This window comes from Triplophysa dalaica, chromosome 24 (assembly GCF_015846415.1).
Source record: "Triplophysa dalaica isolate WHDGS20190420 chromosome 24, ASM1584641v1, whole genome shotgun sequence".
NCBI lineage: Eukaryota > Metazoa > Chordata > Actinopteri > Cypriniformes > Nemacheilidae > Triplophysa > Triplophysa dalaica.
In genome coordinates, this window is record NC_079565.1 from 3,293,508 (window position 1) to 3,315,335 (window position 21,828).

The 21,828-nt window shown below is 36.7% G+C and overlaps 1 protein-coding gene across 1 annotated transcript in view; it reads left to right on the plus strand.

Moving 5' to 3' along the window:
• LOC130414654 (uncharacterized) overlaps positions 1-21,828 on the plus strand; it is a 52,126-nt gene that overhangs the window by 23,218 nt on the left and 7,080 nt on the right. Inside the window, exons 3-10 of the mRNA XM_056740669.1 lie at positions 305-1,003; positions 2,007-2,651; positions 4,835-5,008; positions 5,450-5,688; positions 7,212-7,228; positions 7,455-7,855; positions 17,959-18,696; positions 19,710-20,408. Coding sequence (XP_056596647.1) covers positions 305-1,003; positions 2,007-2,651; positions 4,835-5,008; positions 5,450-5,688; positions 7,212-7,228; positions 7,455-7,855; positions 17,959-18,696; positions 19,710-20,408 — 3,612 coding nt within the window. The remainder of the gene's footprint in view (positions 1-304; positions 1,004-2,006; positions 2,652-4,834; positions 5,009-5,449; positions 5,689-7,211; positions 7,229-7,454; positions 7,856-17,958; positions 18,697-19,709; positions 20,409-21,828) is intronic.

Consider the following 21,828-nt stretch of genomic DNA (forward strand, 5'->3'; position numbering starts at 1 on the left):
CAATGTCATAGACAAATACAAAACACCACCAGAGTAACACATAATACATTACAGTAATACTTAACAAAATACAATGTAGTGTAAAACACCTTAATATGCATAAACAATATCAAACATTAATTTATTTTATAAATATAAAATGTGTAAGTCAAGGTGACGTTTGAATTTTGTTAAAATTATGTTCTTGAAAAACATAGATGTATTACCTTGTTCTGCATGTACTGTCTTGTTCAAACGTATGTTAATCTCCTCTGTAAAGTATATGATAATTCATATTTTTACATGTTTTGTGTATTTGTTACAGGTGAGAAGCTCTCAGAGTTGAGGATTGTGTTAATGGGGGATAAATATGCTGGGAAGAGTTCATCAGGAAACATCATACTGAACAGAGAAGAGTTTGACCTGAAGAGAACTGCTCAGTGTGTGAAGAGACAGAGAGAAGTAGCAGACAGACACATCACTGTCATAGAAGCTCCAGGATGGTGGAGTACTGTACCTGTTGATCAGAGCCCCGAGTTACTGAAACAAGAGATTTTACTCAGTGTGTCTCTGTGTCCTCCAGGACCTCATGTTGTTCTACTGGTTGTACGTGTGGACACTAGATTTAAAGATGACGAGAGAAAAGTATTTCAGGGGTTTGTGGATCTTCTCAGTGAGAGAGTCTGGAGTCACACTATAGTGCTCTTCACTCATGGAGACTTTCTAGGAGACACATCTATAGAGCAACACATTGAGAGTGAAGGAGAGGATCTCCAGTGGCTGGTGGAGAAATGTGGGAACAGATATCATGTTCTCAACAATAAGAACAGAAGTGATGACACTCAGATCAAAGATCTGCTGGAGAAGATAGAAGAGACTGTCACACAAAACAACGGCTGCCATTTTGAAATAGACAGAAAGATTTTACAGGAGCTGGAGGAGAAAAGAAGAGCAGAGGAAGAGAGAGCAGAAGAACGAGTGAAGAGGATGAAGAAACAGAGAGAGAAGATCAGATCACAGATGAGTGAGTAAACATCACAGATCTAAACACTGAGAACATTCAGCTGACTGAACATGAAAACAACATCACACTTAGTAGTACTGTTAGACTTCATCATGTCTGTTATTTCAGACTCTACAGATCTTCTGGTTTATTTCAAAACTGATCAAAATACAGTATTCCAGAGAGCCGTGTAATAATTGGGTTTAATGATTGTATGTTTTTAGTTGTATCTGAATAGATCACAGGTACAGTAGGTCTGTCAGACAGTTTCTGATGTAACTAAGTTTATCACTTGTTGATTGAAGAAGTTTCTGCTGCTCATACACAAATGCATTGTTGTCATGAGTTGTGAGAGTATAAGAATGTTCAGTGGAATTAAATATTAAAACTGACAGCAGTGTTTGGCAGAATAATTCTAAATAAAAGGCAGAATAAAGGTTATAACTTTTCAAGACTAATGAAGATGGAAGCAAAGTTTTATGTGTGCTGAAATGGCATTTCAAATCTTTTTTGTTTTATAGCTCTTATAAAGTAAGTGTATATTTCATTATCTAATATAATGTAAATATATCAGCATAGAAACACTAAAATCTGCCATTGTTCACCATTTAATGTACAGTTAACCCTTATAATACAACGTGTAAAATAGTTGATCATATAATGAATCAAAGATCATCACAAGTGGCATTTATATTAAACTCTCTAAAACTCGACATGGTGCACAATGTCATAGACAAATACAAAACACCACCAGAGTAACACATAATACATTGCAGTTTTACTTAACAAAATACAATGTAATGTAAAACACCCTAATATACATAAAAAAACATGAAAATATATATTTTACATATATTAAATATGTAAGTCAAGGTGACGTTTGAATTTTGTTAAAATTATGCTTCTTAAAAACACAGATTTATTACCTTGTTGTGTATGTACTGTCTTGTTCAAACGTATGATAATCTCCACTGTAAAATATATGATAATTCATATTTTTACATGTTTTGTTTATTTGTTACAGGTGAGAAGCTCTCAGAGTTGAGGATTGTGTTAATGGGTTATAAAGTAGCTGGAAAGAGTTCATCAGGAAACATCATCCTGAACAGAGAAGAGTTTGACCTGAAGACAACTGCTCAGTGTGTGAAGAGACAGAGAGAAGTAGCAGACAGACACATCACTGTCATAGAAGCTCCAGGATGGTGGAGAAATGTTCCTGTAGATCAGAGCTCTGAGTTACTGAAACAAGAGATTTTACTCAGTGTATCTCTGTGTCCTCCAGGACCTCATGTTGTTCTACTGGTTGTACGTGCAGACATTAGATTTAAAGAGGATGAGAGAAAAGTATTTCAGGGGTATGTGGATCTTCTCAGTGAGAGAGTCTGGAGTCACACTATAGTGCTCTTCACCTTTGGAGACTTTCTAGGAGACACATCTATAGAGCAACACATTGAGAGTGAAGGAGAGGATCTCCAGTGGCTGGTGGAGAAATGTGGGAACAGATATCATGTTCTCAACAATGAGAACAGAAGTGATGACACTCAGATCAAAGATCTGCTGGAGAAGATAGAAGAGACAGTGACACAAAACAACAGCTGCCGTTTTGAACTTTTACAGAAGGTGAAGGAGAAAAGAAGAGCAAAGGAAAATAAAGCAGAATCACAGATGAGTGAGTGAATAATTTGTATTTGATGAAACGTTCTTCTCTCTTTCACTGTCACTAAACTGTAATTACATTAAATTGGAGTTACAATATTAAAAATGGGGTTTCAGATAGTTAACTAAATTAGAATGTCAGTATGTTATAACTAGCCTTTAGAAAATTTGATTGTCTTGACAAAACGTGGTGTATAAGTGTAAAATATTTTGACATTTTGATAAGTATTGTAAGGCTGGTGCCAAGGTGTCCGCACCAAAAGGGCACCATATCCCGGGAAACACAGAACTTCATCCAATACAATGAACTCCCCACAGAGTTTGCATCTCCATCTCAGACAGCGTACAACGATGCATGATGATTACCAACTCACACCTTTACTTCTGTTCTCTTCCCCCCCTCTCATCTCTCTCCAACTGAACTCAGAGCAATTCAAAGCTCACCCATGAACTGGATTTGACAAATACCATATCTTATAAGAACAAAGAATCTTCATATGCATATTTGGTATCATTTGAAATGTCTCAGTGCGATTGGTACAATGGTCTCATATCCACAGCAGTAGAGCAGATCATAACATAGGTTTGAGGCTTTAAGATATTCTGCTCACTGATGAGGTTGTGTCTTCATGCAAATGCCCATTTGTGGCCTGATCAGATCCAGGACAGAGTCCTTTACAATGTAAATTGTTGTTGTGTGGAGGAAGGGTATTTTGGTCTGGGTATTTAAGGGAAGCTGGCAAAATGTTCGGGGGAATTCTTACTATGATGAACCCCACGGTGCTGTGTGTGAGCCTTCAGACACACAGCACTGTTTTTTCCGATCGCATCTTTTTCTACTGTCAAGTATGCGTCTTAGACTCGTAGACTAATCTATGAGGATTTGATGTTTTGTTTTCGTACTCTCTGAATTGAGTTGAATTGTAATTGTCAAGAAACATTTACCTGACTAATAAATTGTCATGTTTGAATTGTTCCGCAGTATTCTGAATTTATAGACACGTTCTTATATTATGTATTCAGTATAAAAATTATATTGTATCCCATTACATCCTTGTTACCGCAAATCCCCGCTCAGGTTAGTAACGGACTAGAATCCTGTCTAGGTGACAAAGACACACCTGCTGAGAATTTTAGAGATCCGGCTAACAACTTGGCATTAGTTTAAGTGTACTTAGATCTTAGAGGCTGTTAATGAGAATTTTCGTTTAGAACAACACAAGGGTTGTCTGACCAATCTAAATAGGGTAAGTCTCAGACTCCGATTACAGTAATATTATTCCAGTTAAGTGTACATGGGAAACCATGGCATGATTATATAAAGCTGCCATTTGAGAAGGTAACATTGGTCTATCTATCGCTGTGGAGTGGTCATGACCTCTGGCTGAAAATAATTGTTGCTTGTGATTAGGTGTTAATAATCTAGGCTGACCAAAAAAGGTGCGTTTAGCAGTGAGTTGCAGGGGGCAGCCACCTAAATGTTACTGGTCTCTTACCTCTGGCAATGACCAAGACTGGCGAGTTTGTGACCGTGAGATCCGCGTATAAACGGCCGGCGCGAGACTCTAAGCGACATGAGAATCGGATGAGTGAATATCGTTTAGAGTAAAGCGGGATAATCAGACACTGACCCAAATTGCAGGATTATTATCACTCATAATAATCAAATACAAATAATATCATTCAACAAGGTTTCCTTTTATCTTTTGGAGTCAGATAAATTACGCAATGTTAAAATAACGTTAACTGTAACAACCCAGAGCGCTGGAAAGACAGAACGCGCGAATGCCTTCGCCATGCCACTTGGACTCCGCCATTGGGCCAGTGGGTGGTTGGTGGTTCTTCTTTTCTCACATTTTTCACCACCTTACAGTATTGAAAGAGAAATCTTTCAGTTGCTTCAGCTCATCATCTAAAATGTTGTTATCATATGTTGACATGTTTTCTAGCATGTTTTCCTTCTTCATTCCCATTTCTATGTCTTTGATTATATTAAATGGTGAAGCCTTAATTGTTTTATTATGGACATCAGGCCCATTACTTTTACCACATTAGAACTGCATTATGCTTTGTTTTCCTTTGAGTTATTAAACAGGAATGGATGTTTTTATTATTGCCAAGTATTAAACATCTTCTCTTATTCTATGTTATCAAATACTGTAGAAACAATATTCTTTTTTTTATCACTGTTTCCAGTGAGTGAGGATGAGATGTTTGACACAGTCTCTCTGAGAAGTTCTGCTTATGGTTCATTCAGATCTCGTCCAGGTGCAGACAAAAGTTCGCTGATGTTTGCATCATCACACTCTCTAGACTCTCCTCTCTCATTTGCTGATGGATCATACAACAAGAAATTACAAAAACCATTCAGTAAGTATATTTATTTTAATTATTTGATTACAGTGCCCCAAAAATTGTAATACTTAAACTGTTCTCTAAATATATGAAATTCATTAGATAAAAAAGTTAAAGCAATTGATCTTATCAGTTTCTTTGTTTTTGTGTGTGTGCGCACTTGTCTGTATTGCAATTTGCGATTCTGTATGTATGCCGTTCTAACACTTTCATCACTTTAACATTATGATGAATCCTCCCTGCCATAAGCACCAGCAAATATACAAAACCTGCTCTTCTACTTATAGGCAAAGTACACAGAGTTTTGTAAGATATTTGTTTTATAAAGAGTGCATTTTTCATAATTTAATTATTTATTGCAATTTAAGATAAATGTGTCACAGTCTTGCAGTGTAACTGCTCCTTTACTATTCAGGATGAATAAAACTATTTAGTAAATATCATCATTATTTCCAGGGAGTGAAGATGAGATGTCTGATTCAATCTCTGGAAGTTCTGGATCTAGTTCATTAAGATCTCGATCAAGTGACAACAGTTCAATTTTTGCATCAACACGCTTCCGTGACTCCAAAGATTCACCTCCTAATTTTGCAAAGGGATCTGTATCCTCCACTCCTCAGTCTGTGGAACATTCACAAATCAAAACAACAAAGAAACCATCCAGGATCTTAAAAATATTAAGAGGCAAACAGAAGAAATGAGAAGAAAAAATATGTGATGTTATTTGTCCTAAAGAAAACCAATGAATGAAACATTTTTAACTGAATCAACACAAATTCTATTAAATAAATTCAATCTGAACTACTTCCATTTTCCCCCAATAATAGTTTAACTGATACAGGTAACTAACATCACTAAACCACAAATACACAGAGCAGAGAATACAGTGTGTGATCAAGGTCATTTACACGGATGACATTGTTGATATTGTGTACAGTAACATGTCATGTTTTATCATGTAAATATAATACTAAAGGAAAATATGTTTATGTACTAATCTCAATAAGAAATTCTTCAATAAATTGTTCAGTTCAACCATAATGATCAAGAATATGTGGATTATATATTTTAAATGTTTCTAAATATTTTTACTTCTTTATACTATATAGTATTCATATTCCTAACTATAGTAGTTGATGACTGTCTTTGTTTTACTCATTTGAATGTATTCTATTGTTTTCTTGTAAGGCTTTTTTCTGTGAGCTTTTAACTTTATATTATAACAGATCATGAGCTGTCTCAACTACTGTGAAACATTACAAATTCACCTTTTACATTAAAAACATTAAAAACTCACCTATGTGTTGATTTATTACCTAAATTACTACCACGATAATCACTTTCTATGTATAAACTGTACATATATATATATATATATATTAGTGGTGTGCCGTTATCGGCGTTAACGTGCTGCGTTAACGTGAGACTCTTATCGCGCGATGAAAAAAAATGTCGCCTTTAATCTATTCTCAAAGTTGGGTTGGGAGCTGGGTCTATACTTCGCAAGCTATGATGACTTTCACCTTGATATTTTAGCTATATTTTTAGCATATTTTTAGATGTATACCAGCTTAACTGCACTGTACGGGCGAGAACGAGATTTTTCAACACGCGTGATTCGCGGAAGCAGAAGCCGCCTCATCATCTCATAACCAGGGCTTCATTCGCGCGATTCGCGCAGCAAGTAGGTCTATCGCGTCTTTGCATTGACTTAACATGTAAATCACTGGCGCTTGACACGCCATTCGCGTTTGGTCTGAACACAACATAACGTTACTGTGAAATTACCGCATCAAACGTGACGTGCTAACATGGATGCAGCTATGAAGCCGCCGGGTTTGCTTCAAGGAAAATTTATTTTTAAGAAGCTACCCAATGGAAACCTTGACAAGACTTAGGTTGTTTGCACCTTGTGCAATGTGGAATTGGTTTACTGTACGGAATTTGTTTACATACAGTAGTCTAGCTTTTGTTGAAACCAGTAACTTTGTATTGGCACCAAATGTATTATGGCTCCTGTATGACATATCGCTTGTTGCTCCCTCACTCTTTGTAAGTCGCTTTGGATAAAAGCGTCTTCTAAATGACTAAATGTAAATGTACTCTAGGAGCTCTTCCAGTCTCAAGCACCTAAACGCAAAGCATCATTTAGGTAATGCGGAACACAAGTTCATCTTATTGAACATAATTTAATTTTCATCACCAATTGTCATACTAGAACAGCTTTCTCAAGCAGTTTGTGATGCATTTTGGAAACAGGCGATGAGCCCCTTGTCTAATGCGCCACCTGGCTTGAGAAACCGTTCTCAAAGACTTACTTTTAGTCATTATTTGGGAAACACACATATTCTGAATGCCTTCGGCAGAATTCAAATGAGCCATTTTAAAAAAATTAATCTTGAATGACTCTGTGTCCTCCAGGACCTCATGTTGTTCTACTGGTTATACGTGTGGACATTAGATTTAAAGAGGATGAGAGAAAAGTATTTCAGGGTTATGTGGATCTTCTCGGTGAGAGAGTCTGGAGTCACACTATAGTGCTCTTCACTCATGGAGACTTTCTAGGAGACACATCTATAGAGCAACACATTGAGAGTGAAGGAGAGGATCTCCAGTGGCTGGTGGAGAAATGTGGGAACAGATATCATGTTCTCAACAATAAGAACAGAAGTGATGACACTCAGATCAAAGATCTGCTGGAGAAGATAGAAGAGACAGTGACACAAAACAACGGCTGCCATTTTAACACAGAAAAGTTTTTACATGACCTGAAACAGAGACGGAAAGCAGAGAAACAGACTCGAAAAGAACAAATGAGGATGATGCAGAAATCTAAAGAGTTTGACAGATTACAGATGACGAGTGAGTAACTTTTGAATTTCCTGGAAAGTTTCATGTCACTTTGGATATAAACATAAATGCAAGATGATCTTAAACATGTGGTGGGTAAACATTCAACAAACTCAACCTCATTCCAAAACATTATATTAAACTCTTAAAGTTTGTAAGCAAACTGAGAAAGCATGGGTGGACAGAGCGAGTAACTTTACAATTTGGGCCAAGATGACTCTAAGTGACTTTTGCCCCATTTTGAAGGAACATTATAACCAAAGTGTACAGTACCACAACTTTTCAATATGTTTTTCACCACAAACAGTTATTCTGCCATCAAATCTCAAATGAACAAATATACATAATTTTAATATTCAATGTACTGTAGTGTAAACACAGTTCAGTATTTTCACAATTAACTAGGACAGATATTTCAATTTTAACACCATTGTTCATGGCAATTTGTCAAGGTTTTTGATATAATTAGAACCAAATGGGTATATCATCAGTCAACCACAGCTGTTAATTTTTTTGTTGATTTATTGTTTGTTTGATTGATTGAAATAATGTTCCAAACTCAAAATGATTCAATAATAGACATTTCTAAAGATGTTCTTTTAAAGTATCTAGAGAAACATTTTGAATGTTTTCTGTTCATTATCCTGACAATTTTGTAAAAGGACCTCAGTGTTGAAAAGAGAATTAATTTACGTACATTTTTTGATTCAGGGAATACAACAACAGGCATCTTGGAGAAGAGAACCTGTGGTTGAACAGTTAAGAAGTAGGAGTTTGATATTGCCCCCAACAAGTGAGTAGTTATATTAAATAGGTTTAAGTATTATTTTCATAAATCTGTGAATAAGATCATGTTTTTTCCTGCTGAACTAAACACTTTGTCATCTTTAAAGTAAATTAGCTCTTTTGCTGCATACTTGATACATGCATTAAGATGACTTGTGGTGTGTCAGATCAGCTTAGTTGACCTTTGACCTTTATCATCTTTAAAATCTGTTATGTTTTTCTTCCAGTGAGTGATGAGAAATCCCCTAATGCACATCTATTTATCCCTGCTGGTCCATTCAGTCTCCATCGTTCCGTCTCCTCTATGATTTCAGGATATGGGTCTTCAAGCTCCATTCTAGGGTCCTCTGAAAGTTTAGGGCCTTCAATAAAAATGAAGGTGTCCAGTAGCTCAGATCATTCAGAGCAAGTTGAGCTCAAAGACTAAAGAAAAGGGATTCAACTGAATGTTACTTAAAGCTTTTTGAATCAGAGTTCGACTCTGATCTCTGCTGGTGAAAGTGTGGGTAATCGCTGCGTCTCAAAATGTTTCACTATGGACAGACGCATTCATTTTATAATCAATAATGAATGAATTAATGAATGAATTTTGGGTGGACTAGTCAAGTAATAAATCTGCATATTCAGTACATGACAACAATCTGTTTTACATAGGCCATACTCCTAATAACTCAAAACAATAAACATAACATTTTATATTGTGAATGTGGACATTTTTCCTGTTTGTAAACAAGTCAAACTTATGAAAATAGGAAGTAAAAAAATGTAGGTGCATTCACACAAAAATGCACATGCACTTATATACGACTATAGTAAATCTTTTGCTGTATCAACCCATGAGGCCGTGGCTTGAGTTGCGATTTTGAATCAAAGTACAAAGCAGTCACATGGGTGTGTGTGAAATGAAGCTTCAGACGTTATTCGTCACATGATTTTGATAGAACGAATGAAGCTTCGATACTAAGTTTCACATAAAATCGCTTCATTTTTTTGACACAAGCATCAGAGCTTTGGTGTCACAGCTAACATCAATACCAATGAGCACAGTGGCCTCCATCAACTGAAAATGGAAGAAGTTTGGAACCACCAGGACTCTTTCTAGAGCTGCCCACCCGGCCAAGCTGAGCGTTCGGGGGAGAAGGGCCTGAGATAGGGAGGTGACCAAGAACCTGATGGTCAATCTGACAGAGCTCCAGCATGTCTCTGTGGAGAGAGGAGAACCTTCCAGAAGAACAACCATCTCTAAAGCACTGTATCAGGCCTGTATGGCCAGACGGAAGCCACTACTCAGTAAAAGGCACAAGACAGCCCATCTGGAGTTTTCCAAAAGGCACTTGAAGGACTCTCAGACCATTAGAAACAAAATTCATTGTTCTGATGAAACAAAGATTGAACTCTTGGTCTGGAGGAAATCAGGCACCGCTCATCACCTGGCCAAAACCATCCCTACAGTGAAGCATGGTGGTGGCAGCAGCGTCATGCTGTGGGGAAGTTTTTCAGCGGCAGGAACTGTGAGACTAGTCAGGATCGAGGTAAGGATGAATGCAGCAATGTAAAGAGACATCCACGATGAAAACCTGGTCTGGACCTCATACTGGGGCGAAGGTTCATCTTCCAACAGGACATTGACCCGAAGCACACAGCCAAGATAACAAAGGAGTGGTTACAGGACAACTCTGTGAATCTCCTTGAGTGGCCCAGACTTGAACCCGATTGAACGTCTCTGGAGAGATCTGGTAAAGGCTGTGCACCAACGCTCCCCATCCAACCTGATGGAGCTTGAAAGGTCCTGCAGAGAAGAATGGGAGAAACTGCCCAAAAATATATGTGTGACAAGGTTGTTGCATCATACTCAATAAGACTTGTAGCCGTAAAGGTGTTTCAACAAAGTATTGAGCGAAGGCTGTGAATACTTCTGTACGTGGGCTTTTTTGTTTATTTTTAATACATTTGCAAAGATTTCAAAAAACGTATTTTCACGTTGTCATTATGTGGTATTGTTTGTAGAATTTTGAGGAAAATAATGAATTTAATCCATTTTGAAATAAGGCTGTAACATAACAAAATGTGGAAAAAGTGAAGTGCTGTGAATAGTTTCCGGATGCACTGTAACTTCTGTTAAATACTATAAAACAGTAACCGCTCAAATGACTCGCCTGTGTGATGAATGATATAGATACTCTCTCCTCAAACTCATTCATAGGTGTGTTCAAGCTGAGAATTTTCACAATCTGTCCGAGACTCACATCAGAACTGAAGAACATCTGAATGACTCGAATATACACACACACACTCTCAAATAACACAAACACACACTTGTTGTGATGTGAGAGCAGTACACATAGTACAGATGGCCTCAGCATCATCCTGGCTCTTCTTTTTGATCTGTTAAAGTTGAGCGGCCTGGATCAGAGGCTCCAAACTCTCACGGGCTCCACTGCCCTGAATATCTTTATACAGCAGCCACTCCTCCAACTGACAGACATTGTACCTGATGAAAGAGAAAGAGATGCAAGGCATTGAGTTTAAAGCGTACAGTGAAATAAAAGTGAAAAGCCGAGAATAAAATCACTTAAAGGTGATGTGTGAGTACCTGATCTGTAGACCTTTACTCCAGGAGCACATGTCTTTGCGCAGCAGCAGGTTGTTCAGCGTGACGCAGCAGATGATGTAAAACTGCTGTTTGATGACACGTCTCACCAGCTCGCCGTCATTGCCGTGCTGCAGAAGCGTGTATTAACACACATCCAACTGTTTTAAAATTGACTCCAGAGTGTGAGAGTTGTCCTCTGGAACACCGTACGTACGTTTCCTCACGCCCGTGGGTTTGACGCCCATCACGCCCTGGATGGTCTCCTGCTCCAACATAGCTGGGGCTGAGGTGATGGTGAGAGGAAAAGAAAGAGTGAAGAAACAAAGGTGGAATGGAGAGAGAATTATAAGACCATATAAAATACATGGTAAATACATCATGAAAAGATGTAAATGATTTAGATAATGTTGGTTGACCATTAAACTCTATTCCTGCTAAAAAGGATTTTATAAAAAACGAAGTGGACGATAGCATTGTCAGGTGTGTTTCTTTACATTTGTCCTCTCCTCTAATGTCTGCTCTTCTTTGCTGTTCATCTGCAGGTCCATCTTCTCTTTATGCAGCTCAGTTTTGAAAATGAAAATGATGACTCAGGGCATCCATCAGGATCGAGAGAACTCTGCCTCAGTTTGAAAGACATAATCTTTAAATCAAAAACAGGGGGACTCTCAATATCAATAATAACTCTTATGTATGCTAACTTTAAGTAAGATGGACTAGCTATTTTCTTTTTAAGAAGACAGTGACACAAAACAACAGCAGTCATTTTGAAATGGACGGAGAGATTATACAGGAGGAGAGAAGAGAGCAAGTCGGAGCAAGTTCAGAGATGAGTAAGTGAATTGTGAATCATTCTTGTTTCATTAAAGTCTCACTGAAGTCTCTTGTAATGCACAGAATTTTTGTATGTGTTGACATTATTTCAACAGAACCAGGAATATATTTTGAGACATTAAGGAATTTCCCCACTTTTTAAACTTTTTGTTTGCTTTGCAGTCTGGCAACCCCTAACAGCTGCATATCCCACAGGGCTGATCTATTTATTATTCTCTTATAAAAATTAACAACATTCTCATACTCAGATGTTGGACACTCTCTCTCTCTCTCTCTCTCTAAGTTCTGTTATGGTTCGCTCAGATCTCAATCAGGTGCAGACTCTAACAGCTAAATTTTTGGATCATGTTCTAGTAATTCCAGAGAGTTATCTACCATTGAAGATGGATCTGTTCCCCTTGTCTGACAAACATTCAGGAATTGAAAGAACAAATAAAATGAGAGGAGGAGCATGTGCAGATAATAAACTCGACTGGCTTTCGATAAACAATCACAGCAATCATCCTAACAGCCTATAAGTAGTCAAGCCACCTCACCTCCTTTCTCTCTGACGTTTCGCAACATCCCTCCTACACCCCGACTCCACATCAGGAGCCCGTTTTTACCTCAGATCCGGGTCGGGCACACACCAAGCCCGGGGCCCTCTCCCCGGTCAAGGGGCCGGTGCTCTAAGTTTTAAGAAGGATTACCAAGCTCGGAGCCCTCGCCCCGGGAAAGAAAGCCAAATACGCATACCATCCGTCCTAGTTCATTAGCTGCAAGGCGAACTTGTGAAACCACAGTTACTCAGAGCAGGCAGCACAGAAAAAGATTTCTTCCTTTACAAACAGCTGGATGTGCAGTAGTGCAGTTCAATTAGATTTGTAAAACATGAAACTATACCATATATTTTTTTTATTCACACCTGATATGACCGTCTATGGTCTCAAATACAAAGCAAATGATGCACTTTAGTGAAAAATTACTAAACCTTAAGAGCATTTGCTAAGAATTCCACTAAATGGCAAAACATACTGTAACTTTTCAACACAACAACAGCAATTATTGCTTTTAAATGTTTCTCTGTTATTTTAAACAAAAGACAAAGTTGGCGTGAAAAGTGATTCTGTGCTTGTAAACCAGTTCTATTAAACAGCATTCAATACATGTAGTTTAGTTTAGTCTTAGTTATTGTAATGTACTATTGACTTTAGTGTTTGGAAGATATTGTTTACATGTGTAGAGATATATTGTTGCATTCATCCTTTTTCTAATTCCTTTGATCCATAGAATCACAAAACATTACAACACTTCATAAAACTAACATCAGGTATACTCAGGAGGTATGATGTCATTGAAAATCAAAATGAATTGAGAAATCAAATCATTAAAGTTGTAATACAGTAAGCCTGGAACAGATTGAACAAATATTACATTCACGCATTTGGCAGACACTTTAATCCAAAGCGACTTACAATTTGCAATGTCTTATACATTTATACAAAGGTATGTGCAATTCCCTGGGGTGGAAACCCACAACCTTACGCTGTTTACACAATGCTCTTACCACTGAGCCATAGGAAAGCTATCTATGGCATTTGATATAATTGTCTAATTTTTTTTCCTAATAGTTTGTTTTTCAGAAGCATGCAGGTAACAAAGTCATGCATTCATACTTGACAAAAAAGGCAAAAAATTAACTATATTCTTCAAAATAAAACACTAATATTTTCTTCCATTATGCAAAAGCTTATATGTTAAAATATGGTAAAATATGATTGATATGACCATTTCCAAACCCTGGTTCCTAGTGTTCCCCAACATCAAACATCTGAATTAAAAAAAATGTATTCTTCATGAATTTATAATCTTTTACCTGAAAACTGCAAAGCAGGTGGAATATATCCAGTACATGTAGCACGGTTTGTGGTTAGACATAAAAAACCCTTGGTGTTTAGATTATACTTCAACTTTAGATATATTTTGGGCAACTTTCAGACAGACAAGAAAGTAGAAAACTGATAAAAGCAACTGTTGAACATGACAGAAGTGAAGCTTATGATATAAAACACGGACGTAAGGTTTTAAGGTTTAAATATAAACTCTGTTGAGGTTTAAAAGCCAATGAATACATCCTCTTCTCTTTATCGATCTATAGTTTTGATTTCTCCACTTTGTTTTCTAACCAACCTCAGCCTGTCATGTGCTTCATAAGAGTGTCCAGCCACACCCACTAACATGTTGTGTAATGTAGATTATGCCTCTTACTGTTATGGTTTTCAATGCCTGGTTAATGTGTTTCTGTTTTCTTTGTTTAACTAATGATGGACTTGTTTGTGCAGTAAAACAAACCAAGAGGATTGTGTGTTTGATATTTAGTCAAAAATATTCACAAATCAAACAAGCTACAATAGTGGTTTTAGTTACATTTTGAATTGCTAATTGATTTACACAGTGTTAAAGTACTGTCTTATTTGATAAAAAATGATATGCTTTGGTGTCAAAACATACTGTAGGCCTATATGTGTGTAAAACCTTAGTTAACATGAACTCAAAATAAAGTCTACAGCATTTATTTATATGACAGGTCCATGCAAATGTCTACTGCAAAGGACTACTGCTATTATATTTCTACCTACATATTTGAAGTTGATGCAATATATGCATTATTGAAACAACTTCAGACCAAATCTGGTCATTTCTAACTTTACTTAGTTTATGCTCTTTTGTTTCCATTTAATCTCTGTTTTTTCCTGTCACAATGAGTCAAATAGTTCTAACTTGTTTTTCCAGTTATGCTGGAGTCTTACAACTGCTGGTTTTTACTTAGAATCTTGACGTCTCATTTGCTCTGCGCCTTTAAGAACTGAAAGTAAAAACTGCAAAGTCTATTTTAACTCTGAAACTTCAAACGAGACAAGACAGAAATGGATTCAGATGGTAAGAATTCACTTTCTTACGTTATTTATTTCAAGTATAAATTCAAGATTTCTGTTTTTACTTAAATAGTCTTCTGCTGATCGACACACAAAAGAAAACCATTATATTTATACTAATTGAAGATGACAATTTGTGGTTAATATATAGGCTTTCACAATAATTTGTTTCCAAACCTTGAATATCACCTTTAGAAACAAATCAATAAGTTATTCTGATCGAATTAATGTTCAATTAACTTGAAGTCATCAGTTTTGTTGTAATGTTATTTTATGATCTCGGTTATTAATCTGATCATGTCGCTTTGTCATTACATTCTTTCGAAAATGGTTATGTGTTAAAGATGACATTCCTGTATTTAGTTTTCTGTATATATATTCAGGTATAAATTGTGAACTTAGAAATTAAAACTTGAAATTATGTTTAACGTTTAGTTCATTTTACTTTGTTTTATGGTGATGAGTAGTGCAACAATGAACATCCAATAGAACACGGACATGTAAACTAGTGATGTGACATTTGACACAGAGGTTCGAAGTTTGTATAAAAAAAAACGAATCATCTCAAAGTGAAGCACTATACCGGAGCTTGATTCGTTTAGCCTTATCCACGTAATCATTGACGTCCAAAACTGCGTTTTTAGACACAATCGTGTGACAGCTTCGTATTCTGATTCACAAATTTAAGGAACTCGCGCAGGTCTCGATTGTCTTTTTCGCTTCAGTAGTGATTGGGACTTAAACTGTCACAGCTTAAAAATATCCCAAAGGCTGCAAAAGTAGGAAATAACAAAGATATAGGATCGCACTGTTGAACACGTCCTGTTAGACATCTTTAGATTTTTCTAAAACCCACAAAAATAAAACTTCCAAGTTCCTAGTTCACAATCACGTCACACGCAGGGGCGTAGCAAGCTTTTCAAAATTGCGGGGGATGGATGTGTTTTGTTTGTTAACAATGAAAACGTTGAATGTAATGACAGAACGGTACAAAATGTGTAACATACAAGATATAAAAAGCTTCTCATTTAAATGTTTGATACTAGTAAAGTATAAAAACACATACGGAACACACAGAAAATAAGTCAAAACTCTGTTGTGAAAATACACAACAGTAGACTTGCTAATGAATCAGAAATACTTTAATAATCCCAGGGGGGAAAGACAGTGGAAAGCTTGATAGTGACATGGGTCTGACAGGACTGTGACCGCTAAAGTTTGCTTACTTGCACCTTGAAAAAGGGAGATATATAAAAAACACACACACAAAGCTTTTTCTCTCGTGGTATAAATAATGTAATAATTTTCTGTTTTTAAATATTAAAATAATATACACTTTTCGTTCATAGTTCTTCAACAGGTACAATCAAACATAATAGGTAAGTATCCACACAAGTATTCAGCTAAACAAAAAAAGCAATGTTCAAAATATCAAAATCAATAAACCAATAAATACAATGCTTAACAAGGACAATTTGCCCAAAATGCTGATCGAAGCACATTTATAAAAATGTTGTTTTGTTGCATTTATTGATGTTTTTTAATTTAGTCCTATCAGTTATTCAAACAGTAGTGTGTTACATTAACACTAACTCATATATTTTTTTAATTATATCGATGTCATGTGACGTATTATTATTACGTGAACATTAAAATATAAATGGATCCAGATCGCTTTTTCACCCTTTTACCACAAGATGGCGCTAGTGTGCACCACTTTGAAAAGCTTCGTGTAACGAACCATTTTATGATACACTTGAGGGGAAAGTCTCTATGATTCGAAAAGCTTCATTTCACCATCACTAATGTAAACAAGTCTGCGCTAAGTGTTGACATCGAAAACGTAACAAATTACAACTAGACCTGACCATGAACAGAACAAAACACAAGGAATGTAAAAGGTCCAGGGAATTCAGATCAGGTGTGGGTGCAATCACGAGTCTCAGGTGCGGGTGTAATCAAAGATGGTGACGAACTGATGCAAGGGATTAAGGGTAGTGTAGTCCTGGACTGTAAAGGCTGCGGTGAATAAGAGTCCATGGAGTGAAAACAAAGGGAATATTGACAGGGGAAAACAGGGGGCAGACAGGATCTTTACAATATTGCATTTGATTGCAATTTCACTCCTAATAACGACACAACGAATGAATGAAATGATTATATTATATATTACATAATAGATTACAGTTTTGTTGACAAAAGATTGTGTGCAAGATGGCAATGTGACAAAATGCAGCAGGTGCACAGCCTAATAAAGAACCTAAAAAAATAAACACCATTTTCCAAATGCATTAATATAAATCTAACTACAATTTACAATTTTATAAACAGAAAAGAGCAAAAGTCACGGATTGTGTAAAATTATGTTTATGAGTTTAGTATTTAGTGTATGTTTTTCATTTGTCACAGCTCACAGGTGCAGCAGGTCTGTCAGGGATTCAAAAGCAAATTAACATGAAATGTCAGACGTCACAATGTAACAGACTTCATGTTTCTGTTGATTTTTGACACTCATTCAAATAGATGTGAATTATGAGATGATAACCTAGTGTTCTCTTGATTTTAAACATAATATTATTTTACATCATAAAACAGTCTCTTCTGGTCCTTGATTCTGATTGGCTGAGCGGAGTTCTAAGCCGTTATGAAATACCCCGATATATAACGGCTGACCGCACCACATAGCCTAAATATCATTTTATAAACTTAATTTTATGAAATCTTACAAAACATATGGAGTAACAGTTTTATAAAAGCAATAAGCCCCGCGAAAAACAGGCAAGCAGTGCATTTTTTATGTGGCATGACGTTAAAACCCCGTAGCTGTTAACCCACTGGTTCTTGGGGTTTATTGTTTTAGTGAACCATGTTGTTCTCTGGTCCTTGAAAGTCTGGACAATTTATTAATTTAAAACTTTTTTATTTAGAGCAAAGGAGAGTTACAGCATGTGTAAGTATTTTGGGTGTGTTTTGTGTATTTGTTACAGGTGAGAAGCTCTCAGGGTTGAGGATTGTGTTAATGGGGTATAAAGGAGCTGGAAAGAGTTCATCAGGAAACATCATCCTGAACAGAAAAGAGTTTGACCTGAAGAGAACTGCTCAGTGTGTGAAGAGACAGAGAGAAGTAGCAGACAGACACATCACTGTCATAGAAGCTCCAGGATGGTGGATTAATGTTCCTGTAGAAGAGAGCTCTGAGTTACTGAAACAAGAGATTTTACTCAGTGTGACTCTGTGTCCTCCAGGACCTCATGTTGTTCTACTGGTTATACGTGCAGACATTATATTTAAAGAGGACAAGAGAAAAGTATTTCAGGGTTATGTGGATCTTCTCGGTGAGAGAGTCTGGAGTCACACTATAGTGCTCTTCACTCATGGAGACTTTCTAGGAGACACATCTATAGAGCAACACATTGAGAGTGAAGGAGAGGATCTCCAGTGGCTGGTGGAGAAATGTGGAAACAGATATCATGTTCTCAACAATAAGAACATAAGTGATGACACTCAGATCAAAGATCTGCTGGAGAAGATAGAAGAGACAGTCACACAAAACAACGGCTGCCATTTTGAAATAGACGGAAACATTTTACAGGAGCTCTGCCATTTTGAAATAGACAGAAACATTTTACAGGAGCTGGAGGAGAAAAGAAGAGCAGAGGAAGAGAGAGCAGAAGAACGAGTGAAGAGGATGAAGAAACAGAGAGAGATGATCAGATCACAGATGAGTGAGTAAACATCACAGATCTAAACACTGAGAACATTCAGCTGACTGAACATGAAAATAACATCACACTTAGTAGTACTGTTAGACTTCATCATGTCTGTTATTTCAGACTCTACAGATCTACTGGTTTATTTCAAAACTTATAATAAATAGAGTACTTCAGAGATACGTGTAATAATTGGGTTTAATGATTATGATTTTTTCGTTGCATCTCAATAGATCACAGGTACAGTAGGTCTGTCAAAGAATTTCAGATATAACTAAGTTTGTTACTTGTTGATTAAATAAGTTTTTTCTGCTCATATACAAATGCATTTTTGTGATGAGTTGTGAGATTATAAGAATGTTTACTGGAGTTTCATATTAAAACTGACAGCGGTGTTTGGGTGAATAATTCAGAATAAATGGCAGTAAAAATGTAAAAACTTTTTTAGACTAAACAAAATGGTGACAAAGTTTTATGTGTGCTGAAATGGCATTTTGATTCTTTTGTGTTTTATTGTTCATATACAGTAAGTGTATATTTCATTAACGGAAATAATGTAAATATATCAGCATAGAAACACTCAAATCTGCCTTTTTTAACCATTAAATCTCGGTTAACCTCTATAACACAACAGGTATAGTAGACAATCATATAATGACTCAAAGATCATCACAAGTGGCATTTATATTAAACTCTCTAATACTTCGAGATGGTGCACAATGTCATAGACAAATACAAAACACCACCAGAGTAACACATAATACATTACAGTAATACTTAACAAAATACAATGTAATGTAAAACACCCTAATATACATAAACAACAACAAACATGAAAAGAAAAATATGTTTCACAAATATTAAATGTCAAGTCTAGGTGACGTTTGAATTTAGTTTAAATTATGCTTTTTAAAAACATAGATGTTTTACCGTGTTGTACATGTACTGTCTTGTTCTAACGTATGATAATCTTCACTGTAAAGTATACGGTAATTCATATTTTTACATGTTTTGTGTATTTGTTACAGGTGAGAAGCTCTCAGATTTGAGGATTGTGTTAATGGGGTGTAGAAGAGATGGAAAGAGTTCATCAGGAAACATCATCCTGAACAGAGAAGAGTTTGACCCGGAGAGAACTGCTCAGTGTGTGAAGAGACAGAGAGAAGTAGCAGACAGACACATCACTGTCATAGAAGCTCCAGGATGGTGGATTAATGTTCCTGTAGATCAGAGCTCTGATTTACTGAAAGAAGAGATTTTACTCAGTGTGTCTCTGTGTCCTCCAGGACCTCATGTTGTTCTACTGGTTATACGTGCAGACATTATATTTAAAGAGGATGAGAGAAAAGTGTTTCAGGGATTTGTGGATCTTCTCGGTGAGAGAGTCTGGAGTCACACTATAGTGCTCTTCACTGATGGAGACTTTCTAGGAGAGACATCTATAGAGCAACACATTGAGAGTGAAGGAGAGGATCTCCAGTGGCTGGTGGAGAAATGTGGGAACAGATATCATGTTCTCAACAATAAGAACAGAAGTGATGACACTCAGATCAAAGATCTGCTGGAGAAGATAGAAGAGACAGTCACACAAAACAACGGCTGCCATTTTGAAATAGACAGAAAGATTTTACAGGAGCTGGAGGAGAAAAGAAGAGCAGAGGAAGAGAGAGCAGAAGAACGAGTGAAGAGGATGAAGAAACAGAGAGAGATGATCAGATCACAGATGAGTGAGTAAACATCAGCGTACTGATCTAAACACTGAGAACATTCAGCTGACTGAACATTAAAACAACATCACACTACAATTCTGATGTATCTAAGTTTGTTACTTGTTGATTGAAGAATTTGTTGCTCATATACAAACGTGTTGTCATGATTTGTAAGAGTATAAGTATATGTTCACTAGAATTTAACAGTCCCTACAGGATTTTGCGATTACAGAATTTATTGCATTTTCAAACAAGCACCGCAAAATTTGCAGAAACTTGCAAAATTCAAAGATTGTAGCAGGTTCTCCACAAAATTTTGAGATCGTCTCAGATTTTTCACATAATTTGAACAAAGACACGCCATGTGATGTCCTCACATTACGCATTCTGTAAAACCTGCTCCAAAAGTCAAGCAGAGAGATACTATAGAAGGGAGATAGAAGGGTCTGTTACACTTCAAATTTGCTAACATCATCCATTGCCATTTATTTAAAATAAATCCTTTGGTATCCTTTCCCTTTTTCTGTTGAAGGCGTTAGCATTAGCCGTTACGCGTTTTTGGCTAAAGGGTGAAGGCTTGTGGCTTTGAATCAAGTCAGTCGTACTGATGTGTGTGTCACGTTCTTAAACAACACACATGGAATCAACATAATGTAAATATCATGTTTATTTCAGTCACAACGAACATTCATCACAATCAACTAAGTGTTGTTTTCTTAAAAGTATGCGAGGTTCATGGCATAAACTTATTGCATAGACATTTCCACAACTATAAGCATGATACAGAATGAGGATTGGTTGCTTGCCTTGACCTGCAGTCAAAATTGCCATTTGGGCAGGCCTTAAACTTAAAGCGGCCAAGGTTTCCAGACCCTCTGTCAAGGCCAAGACTCGAACCCAGATCTCCAGTGTGGGAAGCGAGAACGTAGTGCTGTTGCCCCTGAGGATCCCAAAGGGAAATGCACAGACAGTGGCTCGAGTAAAAAAATCCTTTTAATAATATCCCAGACAGCAACGTAATCCACAAGGCAAAAAAGTTATATTTAGTAATCCAAAATAAAATATTCCTCAAGGAAGAAACAGGAACAGTAGCGGCTGAGCAAAAATAATGTTCTCTTTAGAAATCAAAATTTAATCAAACTGGCACAAATCAACTATGAGAGACTAGTGACAACAAAAGTGACTGTCTACAACAACGTTAAAGACCAAGAGACAAGACAGGGAACAGAGAACAACCTCAATACACAGGGGTAAATGAGGCACATGTGGAAAACAATGACACATACGAGAAACAACAGGTGGAAACAATGACAACTAGTGGCAAAAACAAGAAACAGCAGTACAGAATCCTGACACCTTCTGTATGAATCTGATGCATGCCCCTTAATAAAAAGTAATGCATAAATCATGTTTTCAAAGATGTTAGTTTTAAAGAAGA